The sequence below is a fragment of the Notechis scutatus genome, chromosome 3, assembly GCF_049901735.1.
Source record: "Notechis scutatus isolate UNSWTSFEM ecotype Mainland chromosome 3, rNotScu1.2, whole genome shotgun sequence".
In the NCBI taxonomy this organism is placed as follows: Eukaryota; Metazoa; Chordata; class Lepidosauria; order Squamata; family Elapidae; genus Notechis; species Notechis scutatus.
The window spans coordinates 139,431,800-139,449,264 of NC_142011.1; the positions used below are offsets into that span (position 1 = coordinate 139,431,800).

Here is a 17,465-nt window from a genome sequence, read left to right on the forward strand (position 1 = left end):
GGGAAAGACATGTGTGACACACATAAGAAGTAACAGCACTTTGATCCCAGCATTGCAGCTGTCATCTTAATTTTTTTTATTCCCCCCCCATTAGTTTCTATCAAAAAGAGATCAAGGCAGACTTTTCTACCAAGAGAAACAAGGATAATTCTTCAGCTGTCATTTGGTGTTGCCCATATTTAACACATACTGTTTCTGTTTTCAGGCAATATATTACTTACATACTGTAATAAGTAGCAGCTTCTTAAGCATTCCCTGATGCACAATTAAAATCCAGCTTGAAGTCTTAGAAAGAGAGATGTGTATTTAAAAAAAAAACATTGCATCACACTGCTCTTCAAAATAATGGTGTTATATTCATTTTCCCAGCCCTTCTCCAGCAGAGCTTTACATTATGGTAAATAAGTTCAGAGAATTGGATGTTTAGTATCTTTGAGACAAAATGTGTACCTTTTCCCCACCACACCACAAAGTAATGCATCAAAATCAGTGTTGTGCTTTCCCGATGCTGTGTGTGGAACTGCATAAGTCAGTGTGACCTTGTGTGTTATCCGGACTTGTCTCCCTCGATTGTCATGGACACAACATTACTTGGATGGCTAAGGAATAGATTTTTTTTCAGCTTAGTTCACCAAAAGAGAACACAAACAAATATTCTTTGCTCAGGATTTGAAGCAAGTGAATCCAGGGCATCCAGCAAATTCCTTACATATTTCTGGAACATTTGTCACCAGCCTAGAGGTTTCTCTTTTTCCACAAACATTTTTTTTAACAATAAGAATCAGCCTGCTTGCTGTGCCTTCAGTTGTATAACCAACTCCTTGAACTTTGTAGTAAGTACAACCCTTATTTCATAGATAGATTGGCAGATGACTAAGATGGCAGGGATCATACTCACTTTATTTTCTATGTAAGAGCAAACTAGACAAAAGTCTGGATTGGGTACATCAGTTCCCTCCAATTTGAGGTGGTGATATAAATATAAATTCATTTTTAATTGTAAACTGATTTTCTGAGTTCATCTTTCAAATATTTGAGGACTGTGGTGCAAGTTTTTCTTTACAGAAAAGCCACTCTACACAAGTCACATAAAGTGCCCAGAAACTAGTTGTGTAAATCAACATGACTTCAAACTTTGTGACATTCCATCACAGAGTAACTGCCCAACATCTGACCAGCATGCTGCAAGACCAGCCTTTTGCTAAGATGAAGGGGACAGGAGACAGGTGAGTTTGTCAGACTGTTACATCACTGAGAGTGAATAGGTGTCCTTCTAACTATCCAGTGTCTTTTGCTGTTGGTCACGCAATAACCATCATTCTGTTGTTTCCACTATCCTCTTATTAGTTTCTAAAATCTTAATATATGAATGAAAAGGACAAAAATATCAAAGAAAGCCAGTTCATCTTCTGGAACAAAATTGATATATGAAATCCCAAAAGGAGCTATTATACCAATAAAGGAGAATATCTGTAGCTCAGAGTTGAAAAGAGGGGGTCCTTGTTGCTCTCTGAGCTTGCTTGTTTTCTTGCAGATATTTTATTATCTTAACTAGGTAGCATCATCAGGACTAGCACTGATGACGTTACCTAGTTAGGGTAATGAAACGTCTGCAAGAAGACAAGCAAGCTCAGAGAGCACCAAGGAACTGTTATAGCACATCATATGCAACATCTTGACATTACACTTCCCATAAAACCTGAACTACCATGATCCCATTTTTGCATCGTTGTCCAATAGATGTCAAACAACAACAAGTAGCTGCAAAAGGCAGCTTTACTTGGAACAGCTTACACCTTCTGACAGTGCTTTTAACACCATCGAACAACAACATTTGCCTATTCCAGATTCCTTGGGAAGGACTTGATGGATGAAAGTGCCAAATCCAGTCTAAACCTCTGGCTAATTATGAGGCCAAGCATCATAATTTTAAATCATCAAAATATGACATGAGCATCCATTGGTTCTTTGCTGGATACTCCAATTTCTTAGTCTATGCCTCCCAACATTTGGAATATATTTACTCTGTATTTAAAACTGTTTTCTAGGTACCGTTATGGGAAAACTTGAGTTTACACTGCTTTCTTTCCATTCAGAGTACAGGCTGGAAGTGCAGATGCTATGCATCATTTTTTTTTCCTGGTTATCCCATTTTTTCTCCTCCTCAATTCTCCAGCCATCTGCTATGACCGGCTGCCCTCCTAAGCAAATGTTAGTCAAGTTTAGAGTGGAAGCTTATAAACAGAAGTCCATAAGAAACTTTATCTTCCCTTCATGAAGATGTATCATTTTGCCCAAGAGAATACAAGGTCCAATCCCTCTCAATTATTCTTCTTTCCTTGACTTGTGTTACATTAAACATTCAGAAGATGATAAAATGCTGACTAAGGAATCATTTCTTAATCTTGAGCCTCAGCAGATGAGGGAGGGAGGGAGGGAGGGAGGGAGGGAGAGAGAGAGAGAGAGAGAGAGAGAGAGAGAGAGAGAGAGAGAGAGAGAGAGAGAGAGAGAGAGACCCAAAATGTGATTTCTTTTGCCCAGAAAATAATTTCTTTCAGCTGCAACAAAAAGTGAGAACCATATTTTTAATACTGAGGCCACATTAATCTCCCATTTCCCCAGCTGGCACCTGCCATATGTACAGGACTACAATACCTGTTCATGGAGGTTACGTAAACCTTATCCCAGCCATGGAGGATGGCAGGATAGGAAACATCAGCTTAGAATGAAATTTATCCAGTAAATGTTTACTCCCAAAGAGGAAACATTGAAAGATCTGGCTTGTCCCCTCTCCTCATCTGTGCTATGAATGAATTAAATAATTTGTTTGAATCTACAGCTGCCAAAAAAAGGCCAATGCAATCCTAGGTTGCATTAACAGAGGGATAGAATCAAAATCACACAAAGTGTTAGCTCCACTTTATAATGCCTTAGTACAGGGGTGTCAAACCCGTGTCATCACAGTGTCATCATGTGATGTATTCGACTTTTCCCCCCTTTGCTAAACCAGGCATGGGCACGGCCAGCACATGACGCATCCAGCCCGCAAGCCACGAGTTTGACAGCCCTGCCTTAGTAACACCACTCTTAGAATACTGCATATATTTTTGCTTACCATATTATAATAAATATATAGAGACTCTGGAAAGAATGCAGAAATTAGGGGACTGGAGGCTAAAACATATGAAAAACAGCTGGGTTGTCTGTCTTGTTAAAAAAAGGACTAGGGGGTGACACAGTAGCAGTATTCCAATATTTGACTGTCACAAAGAAGAGGAGGTCAACCTATTTTCCAAAGCACCTGAAGGCAAGACAAGAAGCAATGGAGGGAAACTAATCAAACAATCTAGAACTAAGGAGAAATCACTTGACAATGAGAGCAATTAACTATGGAAAGGTTGCCTTCAGAAGTTGTGGGCACTCTATCACTGGAGGCTTTTAAGAAGAGACTGGACAGAGACTTGTCTGGAATGGTTTAGGGTCTCCTGTTGAGCAAAGGTTTGTACTAGAAGACCTCAAAGGCTCCTTCCAACTCTGTTATTCGGTTATACTTGTCTGCATTGAATAAAACATAAAGGAGTAATGCACATATATAGCGTAGCTGTGCGTTTCTTCAGATTCAAAAGGAAAATGGTGCTTCGGATTCCATGGGGGAATTGAGGTAGCTGTCAGAAACTCTTTAGAGCAGCTGGGATCACACAGCTGTCCTCTGCAGCTGCCATACATTTTCCAACCCAGGGGGGAAAAAAGGCAGAATTGAAGGATGGCCTTACATGTCCATCCCCATTATGTTCCAGTGCAACTGTTTGTCTTGGAACCCAAAACACTGCACAGTGCTAATGCATAGCTAAAGGGCACACTTTGTGTATCCAGGATCAGGGGTTTCCCTACTGTAGGAATTTCAATTATATTGAAAGACGATGTGTCTCTTTAAGCGTAGAATTATAGATCTCCATTTAAACAACTTCTACGGAACGAAGAGAAATAGGGTCGCCATTTTAGCTGCTATTCCAGTTCATCTGTGAAATATTCTGTTCTTCCGTTGCTTTTAATGAATGGAAACCTCAGAGAATTATCCACTTAACTAGGCAATAAAGTCTGGCCTCAATAAGAAAGGAAAGTATAAGAACAGGTAGTCCTCAACTTATGACAGCAATCGGGACTAGAATTTCTGTTGTGAGTGAAGCCGTTGTTAAGCAAGACACCCACATAACTGCTTTGCTCAATGATCGCAATCCCAGCTCTCCTAGTTGTGAGTCATTAAGCAATCGCATGGATCATGAACAACAGAAGCTGAGGGAAGTCCTGGGAAGTGAATCTTCACCTACTTCTCCTCTGGGTCCTTTCCTTTCACTCAAACTGCAACGTTCAGATCATATTTATTTTCCCAACTCCTTCTCCCTTTCATTACTTATTTATTGGATTTGTAGGCCACCCAGCTCAGTAACATAGCAACTCTGGGCAGCTTACAATATAAAGAAAGTTAAAAAAGCGCAAAACAATTAGAATGGAATAAAAAGTTAAAAATTAAAATTAAAAACAAAGATGGTGGGCAGCCTGGGGGTCAGAATGTTCTCTGTCCTGTCAGCCAACCCCCATGGAAGAGGCCTCTGTCAGGACCCTAGGCTGAGGGGCAGAGACAAATTTTTGGATTCATCCAGAAGGCCAGGAGTGTGCAGGTGGATCTCACCTCTGGTGAGAAAATATTTCAGAGGGTGGAGGCCACAGCAGAAAAGGTTCATCTTGTGGACCCCGCCAGCCTAAATTCTTTGGCCAATAGGATTCAAAGAAGGCTGGAACGAGTGAGGCGGGTCATAGTCTCCTTAGTGTAAGGTAGTTCCTTAAATACCTTCCTTTTACTTAAGGAGTAAGTGTATTACAAAAATAAAGAGCAGCAATATTGATGTTGTATTCCTCTAACAATCACAACGGAGAGAACTTTATTTCCATCCCTACTCACAACACACAGAGGAAACCGGAAGAGCTTGATCAAAGAAATTACAGCCTTCAGAAATATTCTAAAATTAAGAAAAAAATGTAATTTCCACTTAAGACGGTAACACCAAAGAGAACATTCATCACCTATAGTAGCAGCTAGCAGTAGGAAGCAATAGTTCCTTGAAGAAGAATAAAAAAAAATGGTATGAAATTGATAGGTGGACAGATAGATGCAAAGACAGAAATTGAATTGCCAATTGAGAACTGCCCCTTGTAAAGCAGAAGACATGGGTTACCCAATGTTTTCTAACTACTCGGAACCATTAATCTCAATTTATTCCTTTGTTGGTCAGATGGAATTCCGTAACTGAGTATAAAGGAAAAGCAGGAAAAGGAAGTTGACATCCTCTTGATGTTTTTTTTTTTTTACGGACAGGAACATGCGAGTGTGCATATGGTAGGAATTATTTGGCAACCCTAGATGGAAAATACATTCATTACAGGCAGCTGTGCGTGTAACTCAGTTCCTGGAGGGAGCCAATGATTCATAATCTAGAAAAGGCTTTTCCTGATACCGTTTTGTTTTCAGAGGAAACATACGCTGTGAGGTGGCAGTGGTGATGATGGCAATGTCTCTGCTTCCATACTAGGGCCATTTCAATGAAGCAAAAGCAGATTGTTTGTATCCAGGAAACTACAATTTCACACTGTCATCCAGAATAGCAGAGTTGAAAGGGACCTTGGAGGTCTTCTATTCCAGCCCTGAAACATTTGTCCAATCTTTTCTTTAAAACCTCCAGTGTTGGAGAACCCACAACTTTTTTTTTTGTTTTTTAAATAAACTTTATTGATTTTACAATTAAAATAAATGAACAAACACATACACAACATAGAAAAATAAGAAAAACTAATAAAATACAGTTCCATTATCAACAGTTTGTGGTTCCTTATTTGTATCATTATTGTCATATTTACAATTAAAGCTTAATGCGAGTATATAGTTACTATAGTTATAGCTTAGCCTCCTTTACAGTTTATTGTTGTTTATTATTATATTGTCTATCTTCATACTATCCAATCATACCAATAGTTCCAACTCTTATAATATTCTGATGATTCTTTGTCTCTACGTGCTAGGGTCAATTTATCCATTTCTGCACAACTTACTATTTTCTGAATAGTCATTTCCCCTGTTGGGATATAAGATTGTTTCTAACATTGCCAATCTAGCTGCCGTGTGTATGTGTAATATTATGTATTTGGGTTTTTTGGGGAATTGTCTATTAAACATCCCTAGTAAGAAAAATTCTGGTTTAAGTTTAATCTGTTCAGTCACAATTTCTTCCAACCATTTTTTAATTCTCCGCCAATAACTTTGGGCTTCTGTACAAGACCACCACATGTGGTAGAATGTTCCATGTTTCTTTTTGCACTTCCAGCAATTCGGATTCATATTGGGGAACATCTTCACTACCCTCGAAGGAGGGAGATGCCACCTGTAGAACATTTTATAGGCATTTTCTTTGTATGTTGCCAATTTTGTAATTTTATTATTTCTGGTCCAAATCTTTTCCCATTCTATTAAAGTAATGCTGCGTCCTATATTTCTATTCCAAGCTATCATATTACCTTTGATTACTTCCTCCTATAGTTCTATCTCTAATAGGTAATTATAAATTTTCACTATATTTTTTTAAATCTGAACCTAATAAGATTTTATCTAATTGTTGGGGTTTACTATAAATTCCAAAATCGTTCTTATCCTGTCTGTATCTATTTTGTACTTGGAGATATGCCCACTGGTCAATTCGTAGCCCTTGAGAACCCACAACTTCTAAAGGCAAGTAGTTCCACTGATTGTTTTCAATGTCAGGAAATTTCTCCTTAGTTCTTAGTTAGCTTCTCTCCTTGATTTGTTTCCATCCATTGCTTCTTGTCCTACCTTCAGGTGCTTTGGAGCAGTGGTCACCAACCAGTGGGCTGGGGACCACTGGTGGTCCGCAAGAAAGTTTTGGTGGTTGGCAGAGTAATGTCACTCCCAAAGCAATTAATGCAGGCTGCGCGGGTATACAAGGCTGTGCTGCCCACATGGCCTGTGGGAACACAAGGCTTGCATCGCTTGCATTGCGAACAACACGAGGTAGTAAGGGGAGGGGGGAAAGGGCGGAAGGAGGAACTTGCCCCACTCATCCCACACGCCTGGCCTGGCCATCAGGCTGCTTCTTTCTTCTGCTTTTGGCTATACGCAAGGAAAGCAGCAAAAGTCTTTCTTTCTCTCCCCCAAACTCCACCAGAAATGAGGCTTTGGGATCCTGCAAGGCATCCTGTCCCAAGAGGCTGCGCCAGCATGACAAGTCTCACAAAGACTAATTTCTGGCGGAGTTTGGGGGAGAGAAAGACAGACTTCTGCTGTTTTTCTTGCATGAAGCCCAAAGTCTCTCTTTCTCCCCCCCCTCCCCGAGAATGGAGCTGGAGACAGTATCCTGCGATCCCAAATAAAGAATGATCGATTGGTAGGAAAATGGGGTGGGGGATTTTCCTGCAGACTTTTTTTGGGATTTTTTCCAGGGTCTGTGGTCTGCGGGATTTAAAATTATGAGTTTGGTGGTCCCTGAGGTCCAAAAGAACGGGGACCCCTGCTTTGGAGAATAGCTTGACTCCCTCTTCTTTGTGGCAGCTCCTTAAAAATTGGAAGTCTGCTATCTTGTCATCCTTAGTCCTTCTTTTCATTCAACTAGACATATCCAATTCCTGCCACCATTCTTCACACGTTTTAGCCTCCAGTCCCCTAAGCATCTTTGTTGTTCTTCTCTGCAGTCTTTCTACAATCTCAGCTAAATGCAATCACGTTGTCCGCCATAGCTTGTTTCATCTTTTAAGAAATTTCTTGGAAACAGGAGGCAAAGGCATCAATTTAAAAATATGACGTCAAGGATTAATACGCATCCACCTGCAAAGTTATGTCAAGCTGCCAAGTGTAGAGAATTATATTGATTTATGTACACTGTAAAGGAAATGCATTCGACTTTTTAAAATGGAAAATGACTAGGGGGTGGGAATGGGGTAGTATTTAAAGGTCTTGCATGAAATGACAATACATGATTACAAAAAATATACCATTTTAAGATGAGCAAGAAAAGAGTTATTGTGATAACTCAAATATAGAGGCCAATTTTATAGGGTGATTTGACTATTACTTTGCTGGCTTCATCCACAGAAAACCTTTTAAAATAAGCTCGGCATCCAATGTACTTGGCTGATCTTGAGCACAAAGGTAGGGTAGAGAAAGAATTATTTTGCTGAAACAAAAAAAGATACACATATGCCAGATGTATTTCTAATAGAAGATCAGCTACAAAGAAACTTGAATGGATTTACCCCCCGCTACTTTTTATTACCAAGATTAATACTTCAGGATCTGAAACGTTTTTTTAATAACTCAATAGACTCGGTTCGGAGTTTTGAATTGAAGGTGATTCAACTGAATCTCTGAATTGAATGTCTAAATCAGATTGTTGGTTCAGATCAAATTATTCAATTGTTCCCAAATCAGTCTGTCAATTTGATGGCCTTTTGCCCATGTACCATAAGTCTTTCTTTTAAACTGAGGCAACTTTCTGATCCCCATTTCCAGTCAAATGGGGATTTAACTTGGCAATCTGAATCAAATTAATACGGAGAGCCAAACTTAATGAGCAATATGAATCGGATCATTCTGTCAATTCAAATCCACCTATACAATCCTATTTAGTGATAATAGATGATAAACAGCCTTCAAAGTTCATTTTTAAAATTTTGTTTCAAAGGCTATTACATCTTCTTGCCATTCCATTATGCAGCTTTCCATGTCTTGTTTATTTGCTGTGTGAAGAACATTTCCTTTTGTTTCAAAAATATTATTATTCCACTAGAATAATATTATTCATTCTCCACCAAGTCTTCCCCCAATTGCATATTGATTAATTATATCCAAATTGCTGTCCCAAAAAATAAACAAGAGTAAATCTGGCATTCTGTATAAAATTAATTTTTAATAAAATGACTGACGTAGATTAATGAGACATTTCCCACCCCACCCCGTAAAAATGGCAAATCTTGTGGACTCTTAGTCCCTAATTTCAGAATCCAGCAAGTCACAAAATATTTGGCTAGCATGCACAGCTAAAACATAGCGGAATGAAATATGCTACTTATCCATATATTTAAGGTTTAATGCCAGAAGAGATAGGATACTGGGAAAGGCAAGAGGCGCTGAATGCAGGAATGAGATACAGTGAATCGTTTTTTAGAAATAAAAATAAGATATTGGTATCAAATTTATTTCTGCATTCAGAACTAGATTACAGGCAGTCCTTGACTTACAACAATTCATTTAGTGTCCATTTGAAGGTATAATGGCACTGAAAAAAGTGATTTATGACCATTTTTCACACTTATGACTGTTGCGGCATCCCCATGGTCACATATTTATATTCGGATGCTTGACCACTGGTTCATATTTATGACGGTTGCTGTGTCTCAAGGTTATGTGATCTCCTTTTGTGACTTTCTGACAAGCAAAGTCAATGTGGAAAACCAGGTTCACTTAACAACTAGGTTACTAATTTCACAACTGCAGTGATTCGCTTAACAAAAGTGGCAAGAAAAGTCATAAAATGGGGTGAAACTTGCTTAACAAATTTCTCACTTAGCAACATAAATCCTGGGCTTAATTGTGGTCGTAAGTCGAGGACTACCTGTACTTTTTCAGAGGCAATTATTTATTTATTTATCTCACTTATTAATCAATTGTATAGGGCTGCCTATCTCACCAAAACAGCAACTCTGAACGGTGCACGACGAGATAAAATAACTATTTGCTACTATTCTCATGAAAAGCATCTTCTTTAGGATTCTTCTTTGCTGAAATTCATTGAACCATTTGCCTTTTGATCGTTTGCTCAAGAAGAACTGAGCTACAAAATGCATTGGGCAGCAATAAATTGTAATGTGTATAAATGACTGGTAACAGAAGTTTCTTATCAGCTACTTCTCTATAGAAAGAAATTTCTTTAATCTCCCAAGAACTCCACAATTCCCAGGCTGTTTTACTGAAGGTAGCATTATTCAGCATTAGGACTAGGCATTACTATTTTCTCTTGGGAATTAATTTACTTTTTACCGTACCAATTGACTAATTAAATTAAGTGGGGCCGTGGGGTGGACAACTGTAAGCAAAACAACTGCAGTATGTAGTGAGTATTGTAGTACTCAGACAAGGTGTTGGAATGCCTTTGTGGATTTCAGCACGAGAAGCACTTTATAGAAAAGACTCAGCCAAGAGAAACGGTTGACTTATCGGAAGTTGTCTGAACAAGAACATGAAGAATATAAGATGAAGTCTAAGTATCAACTGATTGCAGAGGGGTTTAGTTTCCAATGATGTTCTTATATACAACTGAGAAAAAGATTTTAATTAGACAAAAGAACATTAGGACCCGAACAATACAAGATAGAATTTGAGATGGAATTATGTGCAAATGATGAACGTATAATTGCTTAAATATACAATTTTTACTTCTACTGAAATTTGAAACAGAATAACAGGTTAAAGGTGCATGATAAAATGGGCTAAGAACTTTGGTTACAATATACAGATGGATCAATGGGAAGATACAGCAATAGCACTTAGATTTATATACCACTTCATGGTGCTTTACAGAGCTCTCTAAGTGGTTTACAGAGTCAGCATATGGACCTCAGCAATCTGGGTCCTCACTTTACCGACCTCAGAAAGATGTAGGGCTGCGTCAACCTTGAGCTGGTGAGAATCAAATTGCTGGCAGTCGGCAGAATTAGCCTGCAATACTGCATTCTAACCATTGTGCCATCATGCCTCCTATGCAGCTAAAAGGCCTGAAATTCACATTATGTTATAATTTAAAAGAGAATTTCTACAAAATGATATACCTTTGGTGTCTATGATACCAGAAAAATGTTGTAGAATCTATAAAGTTATTTCAAACTTATGTTGGAAATGTAGAAAACATGAAGGGTCATTTTATCATGCTTATTAAAAACAATAGAAAATTTTGGATTCAAATACACACAGTGATAGAAACAATGTTAAAGATTTATTTTCAACTGAAACCAAAACTTTTCTTTCTGGGACTAATGGATAGGCAACTAGAACAATAAGGACAATTAGGTTTTTGTAACTGGAGTGAAATTATTATATGCACAAAAATGAAAAATTCTAAAATACCCATAATAGAAGAATGATTAGAAAGTATAGACCATAAAGAAGAAAATTAAACAGTAAACTTAGAGAGGAAGAGTAAAATATAAATGTTTTTAACTGCTATAAAGAACATCGGAACACACATGTATAACTTTTTTTCCCCTTTCTTTCTCTTCTCTAATTCTTTATATCTCTCTTTTTTGTTTCATTTCTATTCTAGTTATTACTTTTCTTTTTGTTTGTTCTTTACATTTGTATTGTTTTTATTTTGCAAAAAAGCTTCTTGAATCTAAATTAATTTAAAAGAAAAAATGTTGGATTCTGAAGAATAATATTTTACACGTTTTCTCCCAAATCACATTAAAAAATAAAGTCTCCTTCCAGTCAACCCCATCTTCAGGATATACTTATGCTGTTTTTTTGATAGTAGGTGATTTGTCGTTAAATTATTCTAATTTAGAGTGCAATTATTCCCTGGAGGTGTTCTATTAAAGTGGCAACCAGGGCTAGCTCTTACTTAGCTTTTGGACAAGGCTACCTGTGCAAGTTCCATCACAGGTAGCGTAGAAAGAAATAGACTTCTAGTTCTTAGTCAATTAAAAGGGTTTATAGCACGATTTTAAGTTCTTGGCTGCATAAGTATGAGATGTATATCACCTTGACTTTTGAAAGGAAGGCTAAGGTAACTATTACCTGAATTCATTTTAGGATTCATAACTCACCATCCTGTTGCAAACACAGTAGAAAAATACAAGAATACCTGTGTTGACTTTGTGCTCCCAGATAGTACTGGATTACAATCCCATAATCCCAGACTTGTAGAGATGATGAGATTTATAGGCAACAGTAACCGAAACTGAAACTATATAAAAAAGGCCAACCAGTGAGCTCCTTTTGTGCAATTAAAAAAAATTCAATTGCAAACATTACATTGAAGATGAGTAATACTTTTATTTCATTAAAATATAATGGAAACATATTTTGTAGAAGAGTTAGGTTTTTCAATAACTTATTAATATTTACAATTGCAAATGTTGCTTTACAGTTATTATACAAAAGATTCTGAAAAGCTTTAGCGATGAGGAAGATGTACCATATGCTTCCCAGCCAAGAGGGGGAAAACAGAATTAATTAATAGAATGTACTGATTTCCATTACATTATGGACATTAATCAACATTGCAAGCATTTGTTGGTTTAATACTGCCTTCACTGTCATTTCCCAATCCTTGTAAACTACAGCTTGGCATCAATAATTCACTGTAACCTAACTCTAAAATACAGAACAATTCCAGAACATCTTGACAAAGGAAGTGATGACTGAAACACCTGCAGATGGGCCTCTTGTAAATAATTCAATCACTATGTGGTTGAATGCTACCCTGTGAGCTCTATCTCAAATCAATGTTAAAGCAACAACGCTCAGCAGTTTAAGCCCCGTTTTGGCTGTTGTATTTTCATGGGAGAATCAATTCTCTTTTCTCCATCCATGTCTCATTCGTGGCCTTAGCTCCATGGATTTTACTTCTGCCATACCTCTTTCATGGAGAATTGTATATTCTCTTCTTCTGGCTTATGGCCACCTGAAAGGAAGGTCTAAGAACGACAAGGATCACGCTTTGGGGAAGTGCTTGTATTCTTAATAAATGAGTACAGAAGTTCAGTATAGGCTGCATGTCAATGTTTCGGTACTGTAGGCCATCAATCTCCTATGCCAGTGAAGGCGAACCTTTTGGACCCCGAGTGCCCAAAGTGTGCACGTGCACATACCCAAAATGCAAGGATGTCCCCCGTGCATGCACCCCCGGCCCCTGCACATGCGCGGCCAAGACCCAAAGGCCAGCTGGCAGGCGGGAAGAGCATGTGCATGCACGGTGGAGCTGAGCTGGGGCAATGGCACGCATGCCCACAGAGAGGGCTCTGCTTGCTAAATGTGGCACTCATGCCATAGTTCGCCACCATGGTCCTATGCTATTATTACAGGAAAAGAAGTTCTTGTTCACTTATCATAAAAGATGCTATTACTTTCCCACTGAAGTGACACCTATTTATCTACTCACATTTGCATGCTTTCGAACTGCTAGGTTGGCAGGAGCTGGGGCAAGAATGGGAGCTCACCCCGTCACGCAGCGCTTGCCGACAAGCCCAGTGTCTTGACTGCTCAGCGCTACATGATGTCATGCTGACCACAGGACCACGGATACATCTTTGGACAGTGCTGACGCAATGGCCTCGAAACGGAGATGAGCACCACTCCCTATAGTCAGCAATGACTAGCAGAGTAAAAAGGGACTCCTTTACTTTTACTTATCACACAAGATGAGCTGGGGAGGAAGGCTGGTCCTTAAACAGAACAGTGGGGTAATTTTCAAATAATGATAGCAGTAATAAGCTTATTGCTGATTGAGGGGTATGAACAATAGCTTGCATTCCTATTATTAGTGGAAGAAAATGTTCTCTCCTTTCACAAATGTTTAAGCTTTGATGCTGTAAAATCACCTAATGCAAGATCAGATTTTTCTCTGGGGTGAAGCTCATACTGCACATGCCAATGATGTGCCACAGAAAGCAGTGTTTTTGCGGCACATAATTCATAACATTAAAGCTGTTTGATAACATGAATCCATCCCACCAAACTGTGAATTCCACTCCATATTCCTTTGTTGTTATTTATATTTAAGAGAGCAGTGCTGCAGATTACTCACCACGGAAATCATACTTTTGGCAAGTTACTTGTTCTAGTCCATGGAAAGTTAAGTGACAGGAAGAAATTACCCCACCTGTGTAAACATTAATACTGAGCATTGCAAAATGTCCCTATTGTAGAAGAAAAAAAATCATGGAGAATTCCTGGGAAAAAAAATCAAAAGTTTAGATGGATCACTTAAAACTCATCAGCATTTCCCTTTATCTTTGAGCTACAACTTGCTTATTTACTCTTTTGTTTCATTATTATTATTTATTTCAGGAGAAAATGATAGTTGCTCAACAGATTAAAATCCTTGGTTTCAAATTAAATTAAACTAAGCAGTCAATTCATGAGCTTATTTCTTGTAGGCACACATTACATAAGGCATCACTTACTCTGGAATACTTCCCTGTAAACAAACTACTGGACGTTTCTTGCAAGCCGTCATGAGAAATGAAAATAAAAATCCTCTAGTGTCTGATCATAATGAATCTTTCAATTAAAAAGAGGTTCAAAAGGTTGGGTGGGATTGGAGACCGCTTGACCGAGGAGGAACATGAAGTTTCTTTTCAAAATTCACCGTAGCTATTGGTACCGCTGATGCTTTGTTTCCATTTTGGTATCATCAAAGTTTTATCAGTGCATCACTTATTCTTTGAATCAACTTAAGCTTTTGATGTCCTTGCTTCATTCTTTTTGGCCATATAAAAACTTCTTTGCCCATTAGAGGAGAAAAGCACCCTTGCAAATTGACCCAGGCAGCCACAGTGAAGAATCAAACAATGATATCAGCCTTCCAGATTTACATTTGTAGGAATCCTTTTCTGTCTTGGGTCATATACCTATAGCAGGCATCATCAGTGCAAAAGCTGGGTGGGAGGCACTGAATGCCCAAGAAAAGACAATTGCCTGATGGCAGCCGTGAAGTCTGTTTTACAGTCTTAGTCCAAAATATCTGTTTCAAATGGAACCAGATGATAGTATGACAAGTTGGTGACATAAGCTGTTGGGTCATCAGTGTCCTGCAACTCAGAGGTAAATTCACTAACATTTTCAAACCTAAAAATGGACAAAACAAAGAACTGTCATTCATACTTGGACATATAGTAAAGAAGATACTGACACAAAAGGAGACATGGGTTTATATTTTCTACGTTGTAACACCACCACCACCACCAAGATAATAGCCTGAGGTGGACACTATAAGCAGGAGTGGGATTCAAATTTTTTAACAATCGGTTCTGTGGGCGTGGCTTAGTTGGTGGGCATGGCTTGGTGGTCATGTTATTGGCTGGGCGGGGCCAACTCAACATCACTCACATCGAGGCACGTATCTCCTCGCCTGGCCTCTCGTGACTGTGGGGGTGCTGCAACAGTTGTAAGTGTGAAAAATGGTCATAAGTTACTTTTTTCAGTGCCATTGTAACTTTGAATGGTCATTCCACACAAACAAAGTACCAGCGAAGGAGGGAAAAAAAACTCCAGAGACATTCCTGAGACAGGAAGTCTAGTCCTACCAAGAATGTAATAAGGGTTAACGGAGAGGCAGTTTCTGTAAGCAACACCAGAATGTTTCCTTCCTGTCTTCCTTACAGCAGTGGTCCCCAACCTTTTTGTACCAGGGACCAGTTTCACGCAGAAACACTTTTTCAAGGACCCGGGGGAAGGAGTCTCGAGTTTGGTGGTTTGCTTGCAGACATTTCATTACCTGACTAGGTAACATCTGATGTTGTTACCTAGTCGGGTAATAAAACGCCTGCCAGCAAACCACCAAGTTCAGGGAGCGCCAATGCTTCCTCATTGCAACCCTGAGCGACAGATATTCTCTTCTATTGGGACATTTAAAACGGAGGGTTTCAGCTGCAGATTCAGGAACTGCGCCTGGCTGAGGAGCGCCTTCAAAACTGAGCGCTGGGCGAAGGCGGCCCGCGGACTGTCTCCGCGGCTGCAGGACAAGTCCCCTGCAGGATGGCTGAGAAGCCCCGCCTCTCGGCCCTGCCTCCCTCAGCCTCATCCCTCAGGTGTCTGCCTGTTCCTCTCTCAGTCGCTCTCTCGCTCCTCCACCAGCCCAGGAAGAAACTGCTTCAAAGAAGCCGGCAGGGTGGCTTTTCCTGTCAGCGCAGCTCCTCTGAAGCGCCCATTCACCCCCACCCCCACCCGCCCGCAGTTCCATCCAGTGCTCCGTTCTGCCTGCCTGCCTTCCTTTCTGGTTGTTTCGGAGCAGCTTCGCTGAGAAAAAGAGGCGAATAGTTATTATTCTCAGCGGTTGCTCCAAACAACCAGAAACGAAGGCAGGCAGAACGGACACTGGATTGAACCTGGATTGATTGGCGGCAGGGTGGGGTGCTTCGGGAGCTGCGCCGATAGGAAAAGCCACCCTGCCAGCTTCTTTGAAGCAGTTTCTTCCTGGGCTGGTGGAGGAGCAAGAGAGCGACTGAGAGAGGAACGAGGCGGGAGGAAACCGAAGCCGCTGAGCCGGAGAGCAGGACAGGCTTCGGTTGCTTCCTCCCTCCCCTTCTTTCATTTGTGTCCTTGATCCTGATCCCAGCAGCATTCACCGAAGCGAAGAAAGCCGCCATTTTTATTTTATTTTTATTTTCTTTGCGGCCTGGTGCAAAGTGATCCACGGACCGGTACCGGTCTGCGGCCCGGTGGTTGGGGACCCCTGCCTTACAGGATTAGGCCAGTAATTTCTTCTAACAGCCGGTTCTCTGAACTGCTTAGAATGTTAACAAACAGTTCTAGTGAATAGGTGCGAACTGGTAGAATCCCACCTCTGACTATAAGTCATTAGCCCAGCCAGAATTTGGGGAATTCACACGACTGGTCAAATTTATCTGTCTTTTCAAAAAGATTCTCCAGTCTGAGCAATCTACAAGAGCACCTGTATAGATACCGCTGGCCTATGGGATTTGAACACCTTGATCTTGAATGCAAATAAACTTGCCTGACCTTTGCTGTCTGCTCTGCACCTTGTTTCCTGCCTGATTTGAATGATGCCATTCTTTCTATCTCTTTCAAAAGATTTATGTGTAAGGATTCCAATTCGAAGTGGCAGAGTGGGCTCTTCCTTAAAAGAGATTAACTGGATCTGTGAGATGATCATAGATCCAATCAACAAACAGCTACAAGAACATAACTAAATCTAGGGCTCCATTTAATCAGAGATTCCTTAAACGTGTTCTTCCAAGTCAAGATTTGGCATTTGTAATTACCATACCACCTGATTCCCCTTCCAATGGTACAAACACCAAGCACTATGCCAACTTGCAAAATCCTAGAATAAATAATTGAAAAGCAATAACAGTGATACATTTGAAACCAAAAGTTTTCCTTTTTAAAACTCTGTTCTTCAAGGAAGAGATGCAACCAATAAAGGGTTTGCTCTACTCTTACATTCATCAGAGCTAGTTGGTCACACCTAGAGTACTGCATTCAGTTTTGTTCACCACATTATAAAAAAAGATGTTGAGACTCTAGAAAAAGTACAGAGAAGAGCAACTAGGATGATTAGGGGACTGGAGGCTAAAACATACAATGAACGGTTGCAGGAACTGGTCTTGGCTAGTCTAGTAAAGAGAAGGATCAGGGGAGACATGATAGTGGTCTTCCAATATTT

At 39.7% G+C, this 17,465-nt stretch overlaps 1 protein-coding gene across 5 annotated transcripts in view; it reads right to left on the reverse strand.

The window, feature by feature from the left end:
- The window catches only part of PXDC1 (PX domain containing 1), a 103,066-nt gene that overhangs the window by 51,050 nt on the left and 34,551 nt on the right, over window positions 1-17,465 (reverse strand). Inside the window, exon 5 of one of the 5 annotated variants that reach the window (XM_026676639.2) lies at window positions 12,090-14,905. The exons of the other annotated variants lie outside the window; for them this stretch is intronic. Within the exon in view, the coding sequence (XP_026532424.1) occupies window positions 14,788-14,905 (118 nt within the window). The 3' untranslated portion in view covers window positions 12,090-14,787. Of the gene's footprint in view, window positions 1-12,089; window positions 14,906-17,465 lie in introns of those variants that run through there. 5 annotated transcript variants of the gene reach the window in all.